General features: G+C 41.3%; 2 protein-coding genes across 4 annotated transcripts; both read left to right on the top strand.

Annotated features, from left to right (window-relative positions):
- Window positions 1-265: 265 nt before the first annotated feature.
- On the top strand, window positions 266-13,668 carry top2a (DNA topoisomerase II alpha). 3 transcript variants are annotated; one of them, XM_085360562.1, is made up of 35 exons: window positions 266-283; window positions 976-1,122; window positions 1,266-1,356; window positions 1,473-1,536; window positions 1,651-1,796; window positions 1,998-2,095; window positions 2,188-2,400; window positions 2,715-2,888; window positions 3,273-3,374; window positions 3,487-3,624; window positions 3,716-3,854; window positions 3,942-4,099; window positions 4,191-4,316; window positions 5,035-5,145; window positions 6,991-7,096; window positions 7,244-7,353; window positions 7,499-7,591; window positions 7,670-7,784; window positions 7,997-8,118; window positions 8,479-8,627; window positions 8,919-9,150; window positions 9,229-9,363; window positions 9,485-9,685; window positions 9,824-10,019; window positions 10,187-10,278; window positions 10,366-10,512; window positions 10,612-10,695; window positions 10,868-11,068; window positions 11,180-11,300; window positions 11,773-11,931; window positions 12,267-12,450; window positions 12,532-12,587; window positions 12,685-12,804; window positions 12,928-13,166; window positions 13,519-13,668. In XM_085360562.1, the coding sequence occupies exons 1-35, from the start codon at window positions 266-268 to the stop codon at window positions 13,666-13,668; spliced, it is 4,737 nt and encodes a 1,578-aa protein (XP_085216688.1). The 3 variants fall into 3 exon arrangements, with proteins under 3 accessions (XP_085216688.1, XP_085216686.1, XP_085216687.1); XM_085360560.1 differs by having other exon boundaries at window positions 11,770-11,931; XM_085360561.1 differs by having other exon boundaries at window positions 11,752-11,931.
- A 1,496-nt stretch (window positions 13,669-15,164) lies between these two features.
- LOC146626442 (gap junction delta-3 protein-like) lies at window positions 15,165-15,998 on the top strand. The gene has a single exon (XM_085360559.1). The coding sequence runs from the start codon at window positions 15,165-15,167 to the stop codon at window positions 15,996-15,998; it is 834 nt and encodes a 277-aa protein (XP_085216685.1).
- The last annotated feature ends 483 nt before the right edge of the window (window positions 15,999-16,481 follow it).

The following is a 16,481-nucleotide window of genomic DNA, read 5'->3' as shown; positions in this document are numbered from 1 at the left end:
TGCCACTTTTACCGTCTACGATTGGTTATTTAACTGAAAAAGAACGGATTTGCTGCTCTCATTGGAGGAATTCGTCACGCGCTCAGTAGTATGATTGGTCAATATAGCTGGCGGGAGATGTTGCCACAAAATTTCGAATATTCATACTGGGACCTCAGCTCAGGCAGCCGTTATTATTGGGGGTAGCTGGGATTTATTTAGCTTGTTGCAAACCTAGAGTGTACTATATTTCAAACGAAGGGCTTTAACATTAAATACAAGAAGAATGGCTGAACCGTTGAAGGTAACGTTACTGTCGCTTTCATATTTTCTGCTAACGTGTTATTAGGCTTACGTGCTAACCTGCTACAACTGTAAGCTAAACTTCTAAGAAACAATTAAAGGCACTTGGCTAACGTCGTGAGCTGCTTAATGTAACAGTGCGCGATGTTTAGACGTAATAATGCACTACTTGCAGAGTGTCCCTTTTAGTAATTTAACAACTAGTCCTAACTCTTGGCACAGCAGCTTGTAAACATTAACTATAGCTAATGCTGTTAAGCCAGTTGAAATGGTGTTACCCCTGCATTCATTCTCCTCGCATTATTTATTGTGTTTGAAATAAAAACTGTCCTTAAATACTGAGCTAAACCCTGTCCTTGAGCCTCAAATGTAATCAGAGCCAAGCAACTTCAGGGGGGTGTTTTCTCTCCCCCCGTACATTTACATTGTTGTGTTTTTGTGCAGTAAAACATGCAAAACTGTCAGCAAGTAGCACTATAGATGATGTTGATCATTATATTAAGGTTTCCTGCAGTACAAAGATAAGTCCCATCTTCGTTACGGTGCAAGGCCTATAGAAGATATCAGTATATTGATATTATTTTCATTTATTTTTTGCACTGTGTGAGGTTCAGTTGCTTTCGTTATGCATGATGACAATAAAGAGTGTTGAATGATGAATCTTAAAAGATAACCTTGTGTCGTTTTCATCAGGCCTTTTTGGAGAACAAGCCGGTGGAAAAGCTGAAGAAGGATCCTAAGCGGCTGTCAGTGGAGAGAATCTATCAGAAGAAGACGCAGCTGGAGCACATTTTGCTCAGACCGGACTCCTACATAGGCTCTGTTGAGCCTGTCACTCAGGTAAGAAGTTTTAAAATTTCTTTAACAGTCACGTGTATATTTAAAGCAGTTTTTTGTTTGTTTTGTTTTTTGACTGCACAATTATGGTTCTTATTGAATGAACACATGCAAGCTCCTTGTGATTATTTAACTTTTTTCATTAGCAAATGTGGGTGTTTGATGAGGATGCTGGACTGAACTGCCGTGATGTGACCTTTGTGCCTGGGCTCTACAAGATTTTCGATGAGATCCTTGGTAAGTAAAAAGCTCTTGCAATTATAGATGTCCATGACAAACCTTTATTAAACAGTGTTTTAGCTCCAGTAAAATGTACCGGTAGTAAAAATAGATTTTACTTTCTCTTCCCATAGTAAATGCAGCTGATAACAAGCAGAGAGATAAGGGCATGTCCTGCATCAAGATCAACATTGATCCGTGAGTTGTGTATAATGGTGCACTACCAAGTTTAAGATATTAAAATACAAAGTAACTCTACTACAGCTACCAGCTGACAAATCAAGCGCTTGTGTATATTTTTGTTCCTTTTAGTGAAAACAACACCATCAGTGTATGGAATAATGGGAAGGGTATTCCTGTGGTGGAGCACAAAGTGGAGAAAGTCTATGTACCTGCTCTTATCTTTGGACAGCTCCTCACTTCAAGTAACTATGATGATGACGAGAAGAAAGTCACTGGTAAGATTGATACATTTGAGTGCTTTATATAATACTGATTGTTTTCTGTCATTCTTAATGAGAAAATATTCTGTATAATTACAAAGGCTCCCTTCAACATCATTATGTCCAACACAATTAATGCTGAAATTTTAGCGTTTTATTAGGAAAAAAGCCTAATTTAATGTTCAATCTGTTCCTAACTCTATAAATGTTCTTCAGGTGGACGAAATGGATACGGTGCCAAGCTTTGCAACATCTTCAGTACAAAGTTCACTGTCGAGACTGCTTGTAAACAGTCGAAGAAGTGCTTCAAGCAGGTATGAAGGAAGATCGACCTCATTTCCCACTTTCATTTTTATGTCTTGATTGGGGAGAATGTCATTTTCTGTTATGCCCATGTCTTCCATAGACTTGGTATGACAACATGGGCAAAGCAGGGGAGGCTAGCATCAAACCGTTTGATGGAGAGGAATACACTTGCATCACCTTCAGACCAGATCTGGCCAAGTTTAAGATGAGCATCCTTGACAAAGACACAGTGGCTCTGATGACCAGGAGAGCCTATGATATTGCTGGATCCGCTAAGGGTGTCCGGGTGTTCTTCAATAGCAAGAAGCTACCAGTAAGTTACTGTGATCTTTAACTTTTTTCCGTTAACTCTTAATGTTTTGGGAAGTAATTTTATTAAGCTTTTTAATATATTATGTGTATTTTAAATGTTGACTGAAGACTTCATTCACAAAGTTAAACCTAAAATCCAAAGCTTTTTGTGGACTTGTAAAAAGTAGTCACTTACCTGACTTAAAATTATTTCTACTAACTTCATTTAATGAAATATTTGATGTCAGCAAGACAAATCTTACATGTTACGTCCTAATTTGTTCAGGCTAAAATGCATTGAAAACTGATATAAACTGTATGAACTTCACACTTAAGGTTACAGGTTTCCGTAGCTATGTGGACATGTATGTGAAAGACAAGGTGGATGAACTGGGTGGTCCTCTTACTGTCATCCATGAGACTGTCAACGAGCGCTGGGAGGTCTGCCTCACCATGAGCGAGAAAGGTTTCCAGCAAGTCAGCTTTGTCAACAGCATTGCCACAACAAAGGTAATAACTCAGTGCATTGGATTTGATCTAATGCATATATTGTGTCTATGTGTAGGCTGTTGTTAAATCAGTAATTTAAATGATTAAGTTTGTTGGAAAGCTGTCTAAATTTACATCTTTGAGCAGCTCTGAAATAGTTTAAGAATGATTGAACTAGACTGAGCTCTCTTGGCAGCCAAGCAGAATGTAACTGTAACTTCGGTCGTTGCTGTGCTTTTTGGAAGTCGAATTTCCCAGAGGAACCCACCCGAGGGATTAATAAAGTTCTATCTTATCTTATCTTATCTTAAATCCGGCTGCTCTCCAGCCACTTTGTGTCACTATGATTAAGACCTACGGTGTTTATTCTCTAAATGGATCTTGTTTTTGTCCTCTGGACTTTAGGGAGGCAGGCACATTGATTATGTGGCTGACCAGGTAGTTAGCAAGCTCATTGAAGTGGTGAAGAAGAAGAACAAAGCTGGGGTGACAGTCAAGCCTTTCCAGGTATTCATTTTATTTATTTTTTTAATGAAAATGAATATGTAAGTGTATTCCGTAAAAATGTTTGTTAACAAAATGCACAACTGAGTGCGCTTCACGTTTTTTTTCCATTTAGGTGAAGAACCATATGTGGCTGTTTGTCAACTGCCTGATTGAAAACCCCACCTTCGACTCTCAGACCAAAGAGAATATGACTCTGCAGCAGAAGAGCTTTGGCTCCAAATGTCCCCTGAGTGACAAGTTCATTAAACAGGTGCTGATGAAAAGCCACCAGCAGTGTATTTCTCACAAGTTTAATCATTCATCGATTTCACTAACTGGTGTCCATCCTTTGTTGCACTTAGGCCACATCTTGTGGGATTGTGGAAAGTATCATGAACTGGGTGAAGTTCAAGGCTCAGTCCCAGCTCAACAAGAAGTGCTCGGCTGTTAAACACACAAAAATCAAAGGTGTGCCAAAACTGGATGATGCCAACGATGCAGGTAATGTGCGCCGCAGTCGGTACAGTCCAGCATCCCGAGAATGGAGATGACCTGCAGTCCTACTGTACTCACTATATTTTCTCACAGGTGGGAAGAACTCCATTGGCTGCACGCTGATTCTTACAGAGGGAGACTCAGCCAAGACACTTGCTGTGTCTGGGCTGGGAGTGGTCGGAAGGGACCGCTATGGCGTCTTCCCTCTCAGAGGAAAAATGCTCAATGTCCGGGAGGCTTCACATAAACAGGTTAGGCTAGCAAATATAATGATTGCTTGAATCATCTATTTATTTAACAGCTGTAAGTAAAACTTGTTTGATTTTTTTTTCTTCTAATCAGATTATGGAAAACGCAGAAATCAACAACATCATCAAAATCATCGGTCTTCAGTACAAAAAGAACTACAGTGACCCAGAATCCCTCAAGAGTCTGCGCTACGGCAAGATCATGATCATGACAGATCAGGTGTTTTGGCTGATCTTTATTTTCACTCCTTTCCTATCTTCCCGTGTCTTATTTGTGTTGATAATATTCAGGATGTTCATGTTTCTGTGCCTACATATATGTAAGAATAGGTCTTTGTGACCATAATGGTTTTCTGTCCATACTGGCCCTGAAGCCTTTCATAAGGTGCTGCAGGAACAAATGGTGGTTAGAGCAGGTACAAATCCAGTGTAATGTTAACTGTGAGCCCAGTTTTAAGAGGAAACATGCACTTAACCTGAGGAAGGTATCCTTCCCCTACAGCTGTGAAGAGAGCTACTAAGTAATTTTCACTGAGCATGACTTTGAAAGCTATGACTCAATTTAGATTAGTGGGGCAGCTGAAGCTTCATATGAGCCTCAGATGGATGTTTGAGTGAATTTTTAGTTTTTCTTCATCGAGCAAGGCTTATGAATTTTGTTCATCATTTGCCAACACTGACTTTCAGATGGAAAAACAGGATCATCACTACGATTTCTAGTAACAATCCATATGTCCTCTCACATATATGGGGAAATAGAATCTGAATTGGTGGATGGATGCATGTTAAAGACGGACTTCAAAATCCCAGCCCACTATTAAAAACTATTTTAGCGCTACTAATGTTGTCACAGAGCACTTTACTAACCCTTTTTTGTCATCACTCAATTACACACAATTACTTTGTTGCAATATATCTGACCTGTGTTATTGTCACAGGATCAAGACGGCTCCCACATTAAGGGCTTGTTGATCAACTTCATCCACCACAACTGGCCTTCGCTGCTGCGTCACAACTTCCTGGAAGAGTTCATCACTCCCATCATCAAGGTATGTAGATGCTGTAAAAAGCCCTTTGCAGACTTGCCATGTGCAATATTGTTGGCTTCATCTGGCAGTTTACATGATGTGTTCTTTCATTCAGACATGGATCGCTTACAACTTCATACCTACAATAGCAATAGAGAGAGTTGTGATGTGCCATGTTTTGTTGTTACAACACAACCGAGTAGGGATGGGTATTGTTTAGGTTTTATCCGATACCAGTACCAAACCGGTACTTTTGAAACGGTGCCGATGCTTAAACGGTGCTCGAACCGGCGCTTAAAGAATGGAGAACACAAAATTGGTCCAAAAACCTCATTTTCAGCTGTTGTTGTTGTTGTTTGTTTTTTTTTTTTTTTTTTTGTAAAAAGATAACAATGTTAGCCTTTTCTGCAGCTATAGGGGATTTATGGCATCACTCTTGGCTGGAAGCAGTGCTTAAACAATGGAAAAAACACAAACTTTGTCCAAAAACCTCTCATGTTTAGCTGTCTTCCACTTTTTCTTTGGTCATTTTAGCCTTTTTGGCCAGGGTGAAGGGAGTATCTGCCATCAAACAAGAAGACAGCCACATGTAACTACGACCGTGTTTGCTAGTTCACCTTACATGCATTAATGTAATAACGTGGTTAGCCTACTCAACGTAAATTACACACGAACAACATTAAGCTACTCACGCAGAGAAGAACGGCTGCTGCTGCATCATCACCCGTCATCATTTCTGCTACACTGGCAGGGCTAGGGGCCAGGACTCTCCTCTTCGGGTTTTTGGGGGATGTTGCTAACTCCGGGTCCGATAACAGGCAACCCACCCACAGTAGATGTGCTCGGTGTGTCTGCGCTATCAAATACGGCGCATTTCTCGGCTTTTAACAAAATGCTGTACGTCGCCAGATGTTTCATCATGTTCGAGGTGTTACCTCCTTTGCACAGTATCACCTTAAAGCACTTGTTGCAGGCTGCTGAGTTTGCATCTTTTGCTGTAAAGTACAGCCAGACTTTGACCGCTTCGCTTTGGGCATTTTTAATCTGTAGCTCTGCTCTAAAAGAACGTACGTACCTGGGCCCGCCTACTACGCTTGCAAAGGTAAAATGATTGGCTGGAATCCAAAGTGTATGACATCTCAGGGGAAAAAAAAAAAAGCACCGAAATAAAGCAATGAAATGTTCGCTGCTTTTCGGTCTGGTTACTACCGTTAGGGTACCCATCCCTACAACCGAGTAATATGAGTTTGTTCTTCTAAGACAGGGGTGGGCAATTCCAGGCCCCGAGGGCTGGTGTCCTGCAGGTTTTAGATCTCACCTTGGGTCAACACACCTGAATCACATGATTAGTTTGTTACCAGGCCTCTGGAGAACTTCAGGACATGTTGAGGAGCTAATTTAGCCATTTAAATCAGCTGTGTTGGTTCAAGGATACATCTAAAACCTGGAGGGACACCGGCCCTGGAGGCCTGGAATTGCCCACCCCTGTTCTAAGATCTTATTGTTCTTATGAGCATTCTTCGCAACATGCACACATTTGTTTTGTTTTTCTTCCCTCAAAGACACCTGAGAGATGCACAGTTGAGCTATGGCATGTGCTTATTTGTTAATGTGACTGAGTTTTTAACCATGTTGGAAATTTGAAACGATACTGCCATCTGCTGTCAAAACCTCAGAATACTCAGAGCTTAATGGAAAGCTTGGTTCCCCCCCCCCCCCCCCCCCCCTTTTTTTTTCTTTTTAATTCCAAGTTACTTTTAAATTAAAAATCCACATTTTTTCTAATAATGTTAAAATGTGAAAAGCTTTAAATGACTATGCGTCAAGAACCATGGTGATGGACATCTTATTTCTGTGTCTCTTCAGGCGTCTTTCAAGAAAAATCAGCTGTCTTTCTACAGTATTCCTGAATTCAATGCATGGAAGGAGAGCCAGCAAAACCACAAATCTTGGAAAATAAAATACTACAAAGGTTTGTTACAAACCCCTGTGTGGTAGTAAAACGGACAAGTAAGCAACACATAATGCATATGGCCATTGTCATTGTTATAGTTTCTATATTGTTTTGTTGTAACTTGTACCATCTCTTTTTTTTCTTTTGTGGCTATTGCCCATCTAGGTTTGGGAACCAGCACATCGCAGGAAGCCAAGGAGTACTTCTCTGATATGCAGAGACATCGTATCCCATTCAAGTACTCAGGACCTGAAGACGATGAAGCTATCACCCTTGTAAGATGTTAGCCATCTGTGTGGATCATTCCTTGGCCAATTTATATTTGATCTGGACTTTTTAAACATCCTGTAGGCCATGACTAACAGTTGGAGCATTAGTTCTTGGGTCTGTTTTTACAATTCTTTTTTTCTCTCTGGGAAGGCCTTTAGCAAGAAGAAAGTGGAAGAGCGAAAAGAGTGGCTTACCAACTTTATGATTAACAGACGCCAGCGCAGAGAGCACAACCTGCCTGAGGTAATGTCTGTGCAACTGGTGAACTCAATATCTTGTTTCTGTTCTGTTAAGTTTGACTGTTTTACTGTCTCTTTGCAGGAGTACCTGTACGGTCAGTCAACCAAGTCCCTGTCGTACAATGACTTCGTCAACAAGGAGCTGGTACTTTTCTCCAACTCTGATAACGAGAGGTCCATTCCCTGCCTGGTGGATGGTACGTGAAATAATGATAATTAAGAAAAAAGGAAAGATTTAAAGCCATTAACTAATTATGGAGAAATAGAAAGCTGAGAGTTGTCCAGATCCAGTTTAAAATTTAAGTCATTTGAGCATGTGTTCAGGGAAGGGTTTGCTGAGTCTTCTTGACAGGTGTAAAAGGTTGTGAACCGCTGGTCTAATGTCTGGATGCATTTGTGTTTACATCAGGACTGAAACCAGGTCAGAGGAAGGTGTTGTACTGTTGTTTCAAGAGGAACGACAAGCGAGAGGTGAAGGTGGCACAGCTGGCAGGCTCAGTGGCTGAGATGTCGGCCTATCACCATGGAGAGGTGAGGTGGCTTTAATGTGTGGGTTTTGTCAGTGTGTTTCTAATTTAGATTCTTGGTTTGACTTTTCAGTTTAACTGTATCATTTTTATGTTCAGAAAAATGTTCACTTCTTTTTAAATAGGCTTTGCTTTTGAATACTGTATGTTATTAGCCATCAAATTCTTATATCTAAGGGTAGCTGTCAATTTTGCCAGAACTTGAATTGTTACACACGGAGAAGGTTCCGGTTAAATTAAGTTTATTTAAAGGAAAGTAGAAGCAGTGATCTTTCATAGAAAGATTTAAAAAAACAATGCAAGTCATTCTGGCTGTACATAGCTGTTTCTGTTGTATTTACTCTAAACTCTTTCTTGTTTTCAGGTCTCTCTGATGATGACCATCATTGGTTTAGCCCAGAACTTTGTGGGAAGCAACAACATGAATCTCTTGCAACCTCTGGGACAGTTTGGAACCAGATTGCACGGTGGCAAGGACTCTGCCAGCCCTCGATACATCTTCACTATGCTCAGGTACGCAGGATTTCTCATAGATTTAATAACGAAGTGCTTATGTAGGGAGCCAGCAACCGAAAAGAGGCTACTATTGGTCATTGTTAAGAAGGCTTATTGTAGTTAAACCGCTGTCACTTCTTGCACTGCTACATCATGCATTGTGGATGAATGAGTTGTATGTAAGTGTATAGAACTATCAGCCCATGTTCTGCACTTTTTTTCATGAATCTAACAAAATGGGGACAGTTTTTTACATGGATTAGTTACTGAGTCACTAACGAAAATTCTCCCACCAATCTTTACTTCTAGCCCCCTCGCCCGCCTTGTTTTCCCAGCAGTGGATGACAACCTGCTCAAGTATAACTATGATGACAACCAGCGCGTAGAGCCTGAATGGTACATTCCCATCATCCCCACTGTGCTTGTGAACGGAGCCGAAGGCATCGGCACAGGTTGGGCCAGCAAGATTCCAAACTACGACATTCGTGAGATCATCAGCAACATCAACCGTATGCTCGACGGCGAGGAACCTCTGCCCATGGTCAGGATGGTTTCCTGAGATCTGCCATGTTGGGTGATTTGCTGTGCAAAAACTAAGTGCTTGTTTTTCCTCCTACAGCTTCCAAATTATAAAGACTTCAGAGGCACAATTGAGCAGGTGATGGATAACCAGTACTTGAATAGTGGAGAGATCTCCATCCTTGATTCGACCACTATTGAAATCTCTGAATTGCCTGTAAAAACATGGACACAGGTTGGTCAATTAAGTCATTTCCAGAACATTTTGCCATATGTACGCATAGTGTTTATTAGATTGACTCAAATAAATACCCTCTTACCCTTTTGCTGAACTCTTCATGTACTTTCTCGTCTAGGCTTACAAGGAGAATGTGCTGGAGCCGATGCTGAATGGCACAGAGAAGGTTCCTCCTCTCATCACAGACTACAAGGACTACCACACTGACACCACGGTGCGCTTTGTGGTCAAGATGACAGAAGAGAAGCTGAGGGAGGCTGAGGCTGCTGGCCTCCATAAAGTCTTCAAGCTGCAGAGCCCCCTCACCTGCAACTCGATGGTAATGATTGCCACTTATTTGCACACATTCACAGCAGGATGAATAAAGTCGTCTATTGCTTTCCTGTGAAATTTCAAACATTTATCCACATATTTCCAAACCCTGTGAAGCATCAGCATTTTTCCCTTTGTTTTCCAGGTTCTGTTTGACCACGTGGGTAGCCTGAAAAAGTATGAGTCTGTGCAGGATATCATCAGAGATTTCTTTGAGTTGAGGATGAAGTACTACGTGCTGAGAAAGGACTGGTTGGCAGGCATGCTGGGAGCAGAGAGCGCCAAGCTCAGCAACCAGGCTCGCTTCATCCTGGAGAAAATTCAGGGCACCTTGGTCATTGGTAAGTGCAAAGTTTCAAATAGATTCTGTGTTGTTGTTTGTTTGTTTGTTTGTTTTCAAGCACATTTTTCAATAACAGTGGAAAATCCTGTATATCTTCTGATATAGTTATTCATAGTTAGTTTGGTTGTTCCTTGATTAGTATTAATGCTGTCCGTGTGTGTGCAGAGAACAAGCCAAAGAAGGAGCTGATCCGCATGCTCCAACAGATGGGCTACGACTCCGACCCAGTCAAGACTTGGAAACAGGCTCAGGAGAAGGTGGGACACTCTGATTCCGACAGTTCCAACAAAGTTCAGCTACAACAGAGAGGGATGTTAAATAACCATCTGTGTGAACTCTCTTAGAATGAGGAGGAGATGGAGGAGGAGGAGGGGGAAGGAGGAGAAAAAGACGACTCGACTGGACCGGACTACAATTATCTGCTGAGCATGCCCATGTGGTTCTTGACAAAAGAGAAAAAGGAGGAGCTGTGCAAACAGAGGGATGCTAAGGTGAGCTATGCGGCAAACTTAGTGATGCTTTAAGCTTGAAATGGTAGATTATTAGCTCCTGTGTTAAGGTCGTGTGTTTCTGTCCTAACTCTTGTACAGGTGACAGAGCTAAACACCCTAAAGAAAAAGAGTCCAGCAGACCTGTGGAGGGAGGACCTTGCTGCCTTCTCTGAGGAACTGGCGGTACTGGATCTTTTCTGTCTTCCTCTTTTCCTTTTTCTGCTTTATATCCAATCGGTGCACTTTGTTAGTCATGTGATCAGATTGTGATAATGTTATATCTAAAGAACAACTGTGATCGGTGCTTTTGCTCCTGGTCAAACTTGTGATGTATTTTTCTTCTTCTTGTGTTTAGCGGGTTGAGGCAAAGGAAAAGGAAAATGCCACCCTTCCTGTAAAAACTGGAAAAGGCAAAGCAGTAAAGGTGAAAAAGGAGACTTTGCCCACTCCACAGGGCCGCCGCGTCATTCCACGTGTCACCAGCACCATGAAGGCTGAAGCTAACAGGAAGGCTGATCTGAAGAAAGGAGAGGGCAAGAGAGGAAAGAAAATCAAGGTATGTTTTCATATGTGATTGTGCATATAAACTGTTTTTTACATTAACACATTCAGAACAACAAACTGCCCAAAAGTAACATTTTTCTTGACCTCATTTCTGTCTCTGAAGAGTGAAGATGTTGTGATGAAGATGGAGTTTGGAGAGGATGCAGAAAATACAGAGCCGGTTGAGGAAACGGGCTTAGCTGCACGGCTGAGCAAGAAAACCAAGACCCAAGCAGCAGAAAAAGGTAGAAATGACTGTTCAGGATATCGCCTGGAAATCATTTCAACTATGATCACACACCTCTGCTTACTGGTGTAACCACGAAGCTCTTTAGTGAGATCTAGTGGCAAACCTGTAACAATACACATTTTGCAGACTTGACCTCCACAATCCTCGCTGGAGCAAAATCAAAATTAGCCTCAAGTTTTGAAAATTTCCGGCTCTCAACTAAATGATATTGTACTCCGCCAACATGGATACAAACTCCATTTTTGGGGAATTAAAGTTTAGATTATGTTTTCAACAACCTAATCCAAACTATGCAGACGTTCCTTCATGCACACAAAACTGGATTGTGTAAAATTTGGTGCTTGCTATAACATTCACTCAAAAATGTTGATAATCATAAGCAAGTTGCTATAATAAATATCAGTTTGCACTTAAATTTTACATTGTTGTTTAAGTTCATAAAGAAGTGCATTTCTCGTGTGCAGCAGCATCAAAGACGGGCAAGCAGACCACTCTTCAGTTCAAGCCTGTTACCAAGAAGCCCAAGAAAAACGCGTGGTCAGATGAGGATGTCGGCCTGTCGGACAGTGAAGTAGAGGCAGAGGAAGCGGCTGCCCCCAGAGAGCGCGTAGAACGGAAAACCAAAGGTGAATCTGCTTGATGGCCCACACTGCTTCCTCTGCTGATGGATAACTCTTTAAGTGGTGTGATTTCCTATTTATTTATGTTATGTTTGTCACACCTAAGTGTTTTAGATAATTAAAAAATGTAAATATTAGACCAAGATAATAGAGTAAACATAAAATGCTTTTTCTAAATGAAGGTGTTTATTATTAAGATTATTAACTTATCTGGAAATGAGCCAAATTGAAGGGTTTTTGAGCAGCATTTTAACACCTCAGCTTCTCATGCTTGTTTTCTTTGACAAAGCGCAGCATTACTAAAGCTGCCTTTTCATTTTGTTCTTTTTTTACTGTTTAAGCTGCGGTGAAGTACAGCATGTCTGACAGTGAAGATGATTTTGATGACTGGGGGAAGAAGGACGCTCCAAAAAGGAAGGCTTTAATAAGTGACGATGATGATGCAAGCTTCACCCCAGATCCCAGCACTGTGTCAGACAATGATGTGGACTCTCCAGCTCCGCCTCCCAAAGCTCCAGAACCCACGTGAGTATAAGAAAAACCTTAAAACGTATCTTTCTTTTGTTTTAATGTACCTTAAAAACAAACCTTGTCTTTTGTCTGCAGGAAGAAGGTAGCAAAAAGCAAATCGACAGTTAAAAAAACAGACACAAAGTCGAGCTGTAAGTATTTTCATTTAGGATCATAGTTTGATGAATTTGCGAAATGTGGGGCCAAGGCTCTGAGGACTGGATATTTTGTCTCTGTGGCACTTTACAGCTCTGTCAGACGATCAGGAGCCAGCATCCAAGCCTCCAACTCAACGTAAAACCAAAGAGGCCGCACCGAAGAAGCCCGCCGCTGCCAAGAAACCAGCTGCATCCAAGAAGAAGGCTGCAGGTAACACAGATGTTTGTTTGGTCTTATAAAGGTCACAGGTAGATTTGAGCACATGATCATTATAAAACAAAGAAATCAACAAATTTATCTTTGGAATGTCGTTTTTTTTTTTTTTTTCTCTAGATGTGAAGCAGCCATCTATCTTGGATGCTCTCTCTAAACCCAAACCTGCGTCCAGGGCTCCTGCTGCCAAGAATGTCCCATCATTCGACTCTAGCGACTCAGAGATTGAAAAGAAAGCTCCCGTCACAAAACAGAAACCTGTTCTTAAACGTAAAAAGAACCTCAGTGATGACTCTGACAGCAGCTCCTCAGATGACCTCATGTCACGACTCAAATCCAAGACGACTGCTGGCACCAAGGTCAGTTTTTATACTGAACACTCGTTTTCTATTTATGTGTTACGTCATAAGATGTGATTCAAGTATTTCAGAAGTTGGCATATTCCTGCAGTACAGTAGCCCAACCTCAGGAAGTAAAACTCTAAATATAAAATGAAATACTATAAACTCTGACCACGAAAAAGTGGCTCAACAATGAAGCTATTAAAAGAATAAAAGTAGCTTTTTAAATGGTGACATTTGAAATAAAACTACTGACTTAAGTAGAACAAATGATTCTCTGCTACACATGTTTAGATTTTAAAGGTTTCCTGTATGCATCCTGTGCTAATATAATCACTGTTAATCCTTTTAATCTCCTTTTCTGCAACAGAAGAGCAAGAAGTGGGAAGAGGATGAGAGTTTCCAGGTTTCAGACCCTGAAGAAGCCGCTCCTGTAGCTGCAGCACCACGGGATAAACCCTCACGGGCCCGGAAACCCATCACCTACAACCTGGACTCAGATTCAGATGAAGATTTTTAAATAATAGTTCTCAAATTGTTATTTCGAAAAGATGAGTCATAAATGTTGTAGTGTGCCATGCAGGTAATATTGCACTCATTTTATCTGTTGAAGTTCAGCTGCATTTACACTCACCTCATATATGGACCTTGGACCAGCAATCTGTAACCTTTAAATTTAAAAAAAGACATAAACAAAAACTCACCATTGTTTATTTAAAAAAAAAAAAAAAAAATCATATTATTTCAAAGAGAAGGGGAAAAAAAGCTGGTATACAAGTCTAGTTTTAATAGTATTTGTTCTTAGCTTCTAGGCGTATTTTGTAATCCACTTGTTTGTGTTTTGTGCTGTCCTGTAAATATTTCTTTGGCTGTTCAGTTTATACCTTTAAAAAATAAAGTTTGTTTTTATTGATTGCATGGTGTGTTTGATTTGTGTCACCGGGTTGTGTTGGGGCTCCTGTTTAATGAAAAAAGCTACTTGCTTTAATTTTGTAGAAAGATTTTAATGCAATGCAGCAGTAGGAGCATCCAAATATACACTATATTGCTAAAAGTATTCACTTATCTGCCTTCAAACACATGAATTTGAGTAAACTCCCGTTCTTAATCCGTAGGGTTTAATATTGGCTCTGCAGGCCAGTCGAGTTCTTCCACATCAGACTCATGTCTTTATGGCCCTTGCTTTGTGCACTGGTGGACTCGTCCATCAGATTGCCAGACAGGAAAGTGATTCATTGCTCCAGAGAACACGTCTCCACAGCTCTAGAGTCCAGTGGTTCCATCCCAGACTTTGTATTGAGCTCAGTGATGAAAGGCTTGTATACAGCTGCTCAGCTATGAAAAGCCACCCTACGCACTGTTCTTGAGCTAATCTAAAATATTTGTAGAAGCAGTCCGCATGCCTAAGTGCATTTGTTATACACATGTGGTCATGGAAGTGATTGGAGCACATGATCCAATGATTTGGATTGGTACCTGCTTACTTGGGAAAACAAACATGACGGTAGGTCATGAGTCTCTGCATAGTAGATTAACACTGTCGTCAGACTATTTTATCTTGGCATCTCTGAAATGTAGGAGTTGGGTTTCAACCTGTCCATTAGCAAAGTTCAAATGTATGAAATGGAACCTTGGATCAGTCTTGAGGTTGGTTACTGTACTCTACAATGTTAGCTGGTTGTATTTTATGCTAACTGAAGGAGAAAAGAACTGAAAGGATATATTACAGGCTGTTGCTACAGTTTTTTTTCCTGAAGTGTTGTGCTTTATGTACTCTCTTTGCGGGTTCTTTGCGTCATTTTTGGTTTCAGCCCACTAAGACAGAGCAACTAAGGTGGATAAGCCTTGAAGCAACATTTAATCAGGTTTGATGGGTTCAGTTAAACCGTGAGTCACTGATTGGAGATTACAATAACAAGAATTCTGGTTTCATTTTTAAGGCAGCATTTGCTCTGAGACGAACAGCTGAACAAGCCTCCAGACTTCCAAGAAGACAGACCTGACAGAGCTGCAGCCATGGGTGAGTGGGGCTTCATCGGTGGATTATTTAAAGACTTCCAGACCCATTTACCGATGCTGGGTCGTTTCTGGCTCGTCCTCGTTTTGGTGTTTAGGATACTAATCCTGGGAACTGTGGCCAGTGAAATGTTTGAGGACGAGCAGGAGGAATTTACCTGTAACACCCTCCAGCCAGGATGTAAGCAGGTGTGTTACGATGAGGCTTTCCCCATCTCCCAGTACAGATTCTGGGTGTTTCATTTGATCCTCATCGCTACACCTTCTCTGCTTTACTTCGTGTATGTAACACATCAAGATCACAAGAGGGCCAACAGCTCCTCGTCGAGGAAAAGGAGCAGCAGGAAGAACAGAGAAGAAAAAACTTCCAAGGCGCTCTACATTATCACTGTGATCTTCCGCATACTGGCAGAAATCGGCTTCTTATTTGTCCAGTGGCGTCTCTATGGCTTTGAGGTGAAGGCCCATTTCCAATGTAGCCGTTCTCCCTGCCCCCTAACAGTGGAGTGCTTCACTTCCCGGCCTGCAGAGAAAACAATCTTCCTCCTCTTCTACTTTGCTGTAGGGGTAGTATCAGCATTTTCCAGCATTGTCGAGTTTCTCTACGTCTCTTGTAAGTGGTTTTGCTCAGACCAGGAGGACAGAATCTACCACTGTGACTGCGAGAATCTCCGCAACCACAAGCAAGAGGATACAGAGGAGAAATCAGGAGGAGAGACGATGTCAGTGAGCACGGCCAGCAGTGTGAGAATGAAGAAGGGATCAGTGAGAAGCAGCTCCAGTCGACAGAATCCAAGAGGAAAATATGTGAGCGCCTCGAGGCTTACATTGTGAGAGGACACATATGCTGCAATCACAGCATCCTCCTTTTTCTATCATAAATTTGTGACTACATTTCTAATTCCCTCTACATGTTTTCCTCTTCATGTGTATTGGCGACATCATGAAGAAACTTATGGGAAAATGACAAAACGAGCACAGACGATAAGAAGGACGCATGAGAGACATCATTGACTTGTTAGTTCTGCTGAATGACGAAAGTCTGCAAGCATTTTGACAGAAACATTTCCTGGAAAACACTTGACAAACTTCCTTACAGGTGATTGGTTTTTAGTCAATGTTGCCCTTTCGTAGCTGTCAGATTCATCAAACATAGAACCTCTAACCCAGCAGGGGATTCAGGCCATACCGAGACGAAAATAAGACCCAAGAAACCTTGAAAATGAGTACTATTTTTATATTTCTTGGAGAGCCACGCCTTGGTCCTACTGGTTCGACTTGCTCTTCTATCTTTTCCTTTCTCTTCTGCTTTCTCTC

Source organism: Diplotaxodon limnothrissa, linkage group LG8, assembly GCF_057381915.1.
Source record: "Diplotaxodon limnothrissa isolate DT_005_m linkage group LG8, D_limnothrissa_male_GT1.1, whole genome shotgun sequence".
NCBI lineage: Eukaryota > Metazoa > Chordata > Actinopteri > Cichliformes > Cichlidae > Diplotaxodon > Diplotaxodon limnothrissa.
The sequence above is the reverse complement of the archived record's forward strand: the minus strand, read 5'-3'. Positions and strand labels throughout refer to the sequence as shown.

Excerpts from the sequence above, each read along its gene's own strand:
- LOC146626442 (XM_085360559.1), top strand. The coding sequence starts at position 15,165 with ATGGGTGAGTGGGGCTTCATCGGTGGATTATTTAAAGACTTCCAGACC.
- top2a (XM_085360561.1), top strand. Across the intron at positions 2,096-2,187 it reads CGAAGAAGTGCTTCAAGCAG|ACTTGGTATGACAACATGGG; the intron begins GTATGAAGGAAG and ends TGTCTTCCATAG. Across the intron at positions 11,932-12,266 it reads CGTAGAACGGAAAACCAAAG|CTGCGGTGAAGTACAGCATG; the intron begins GTGAATCTGCTT and ends TTACTGTTTAAG.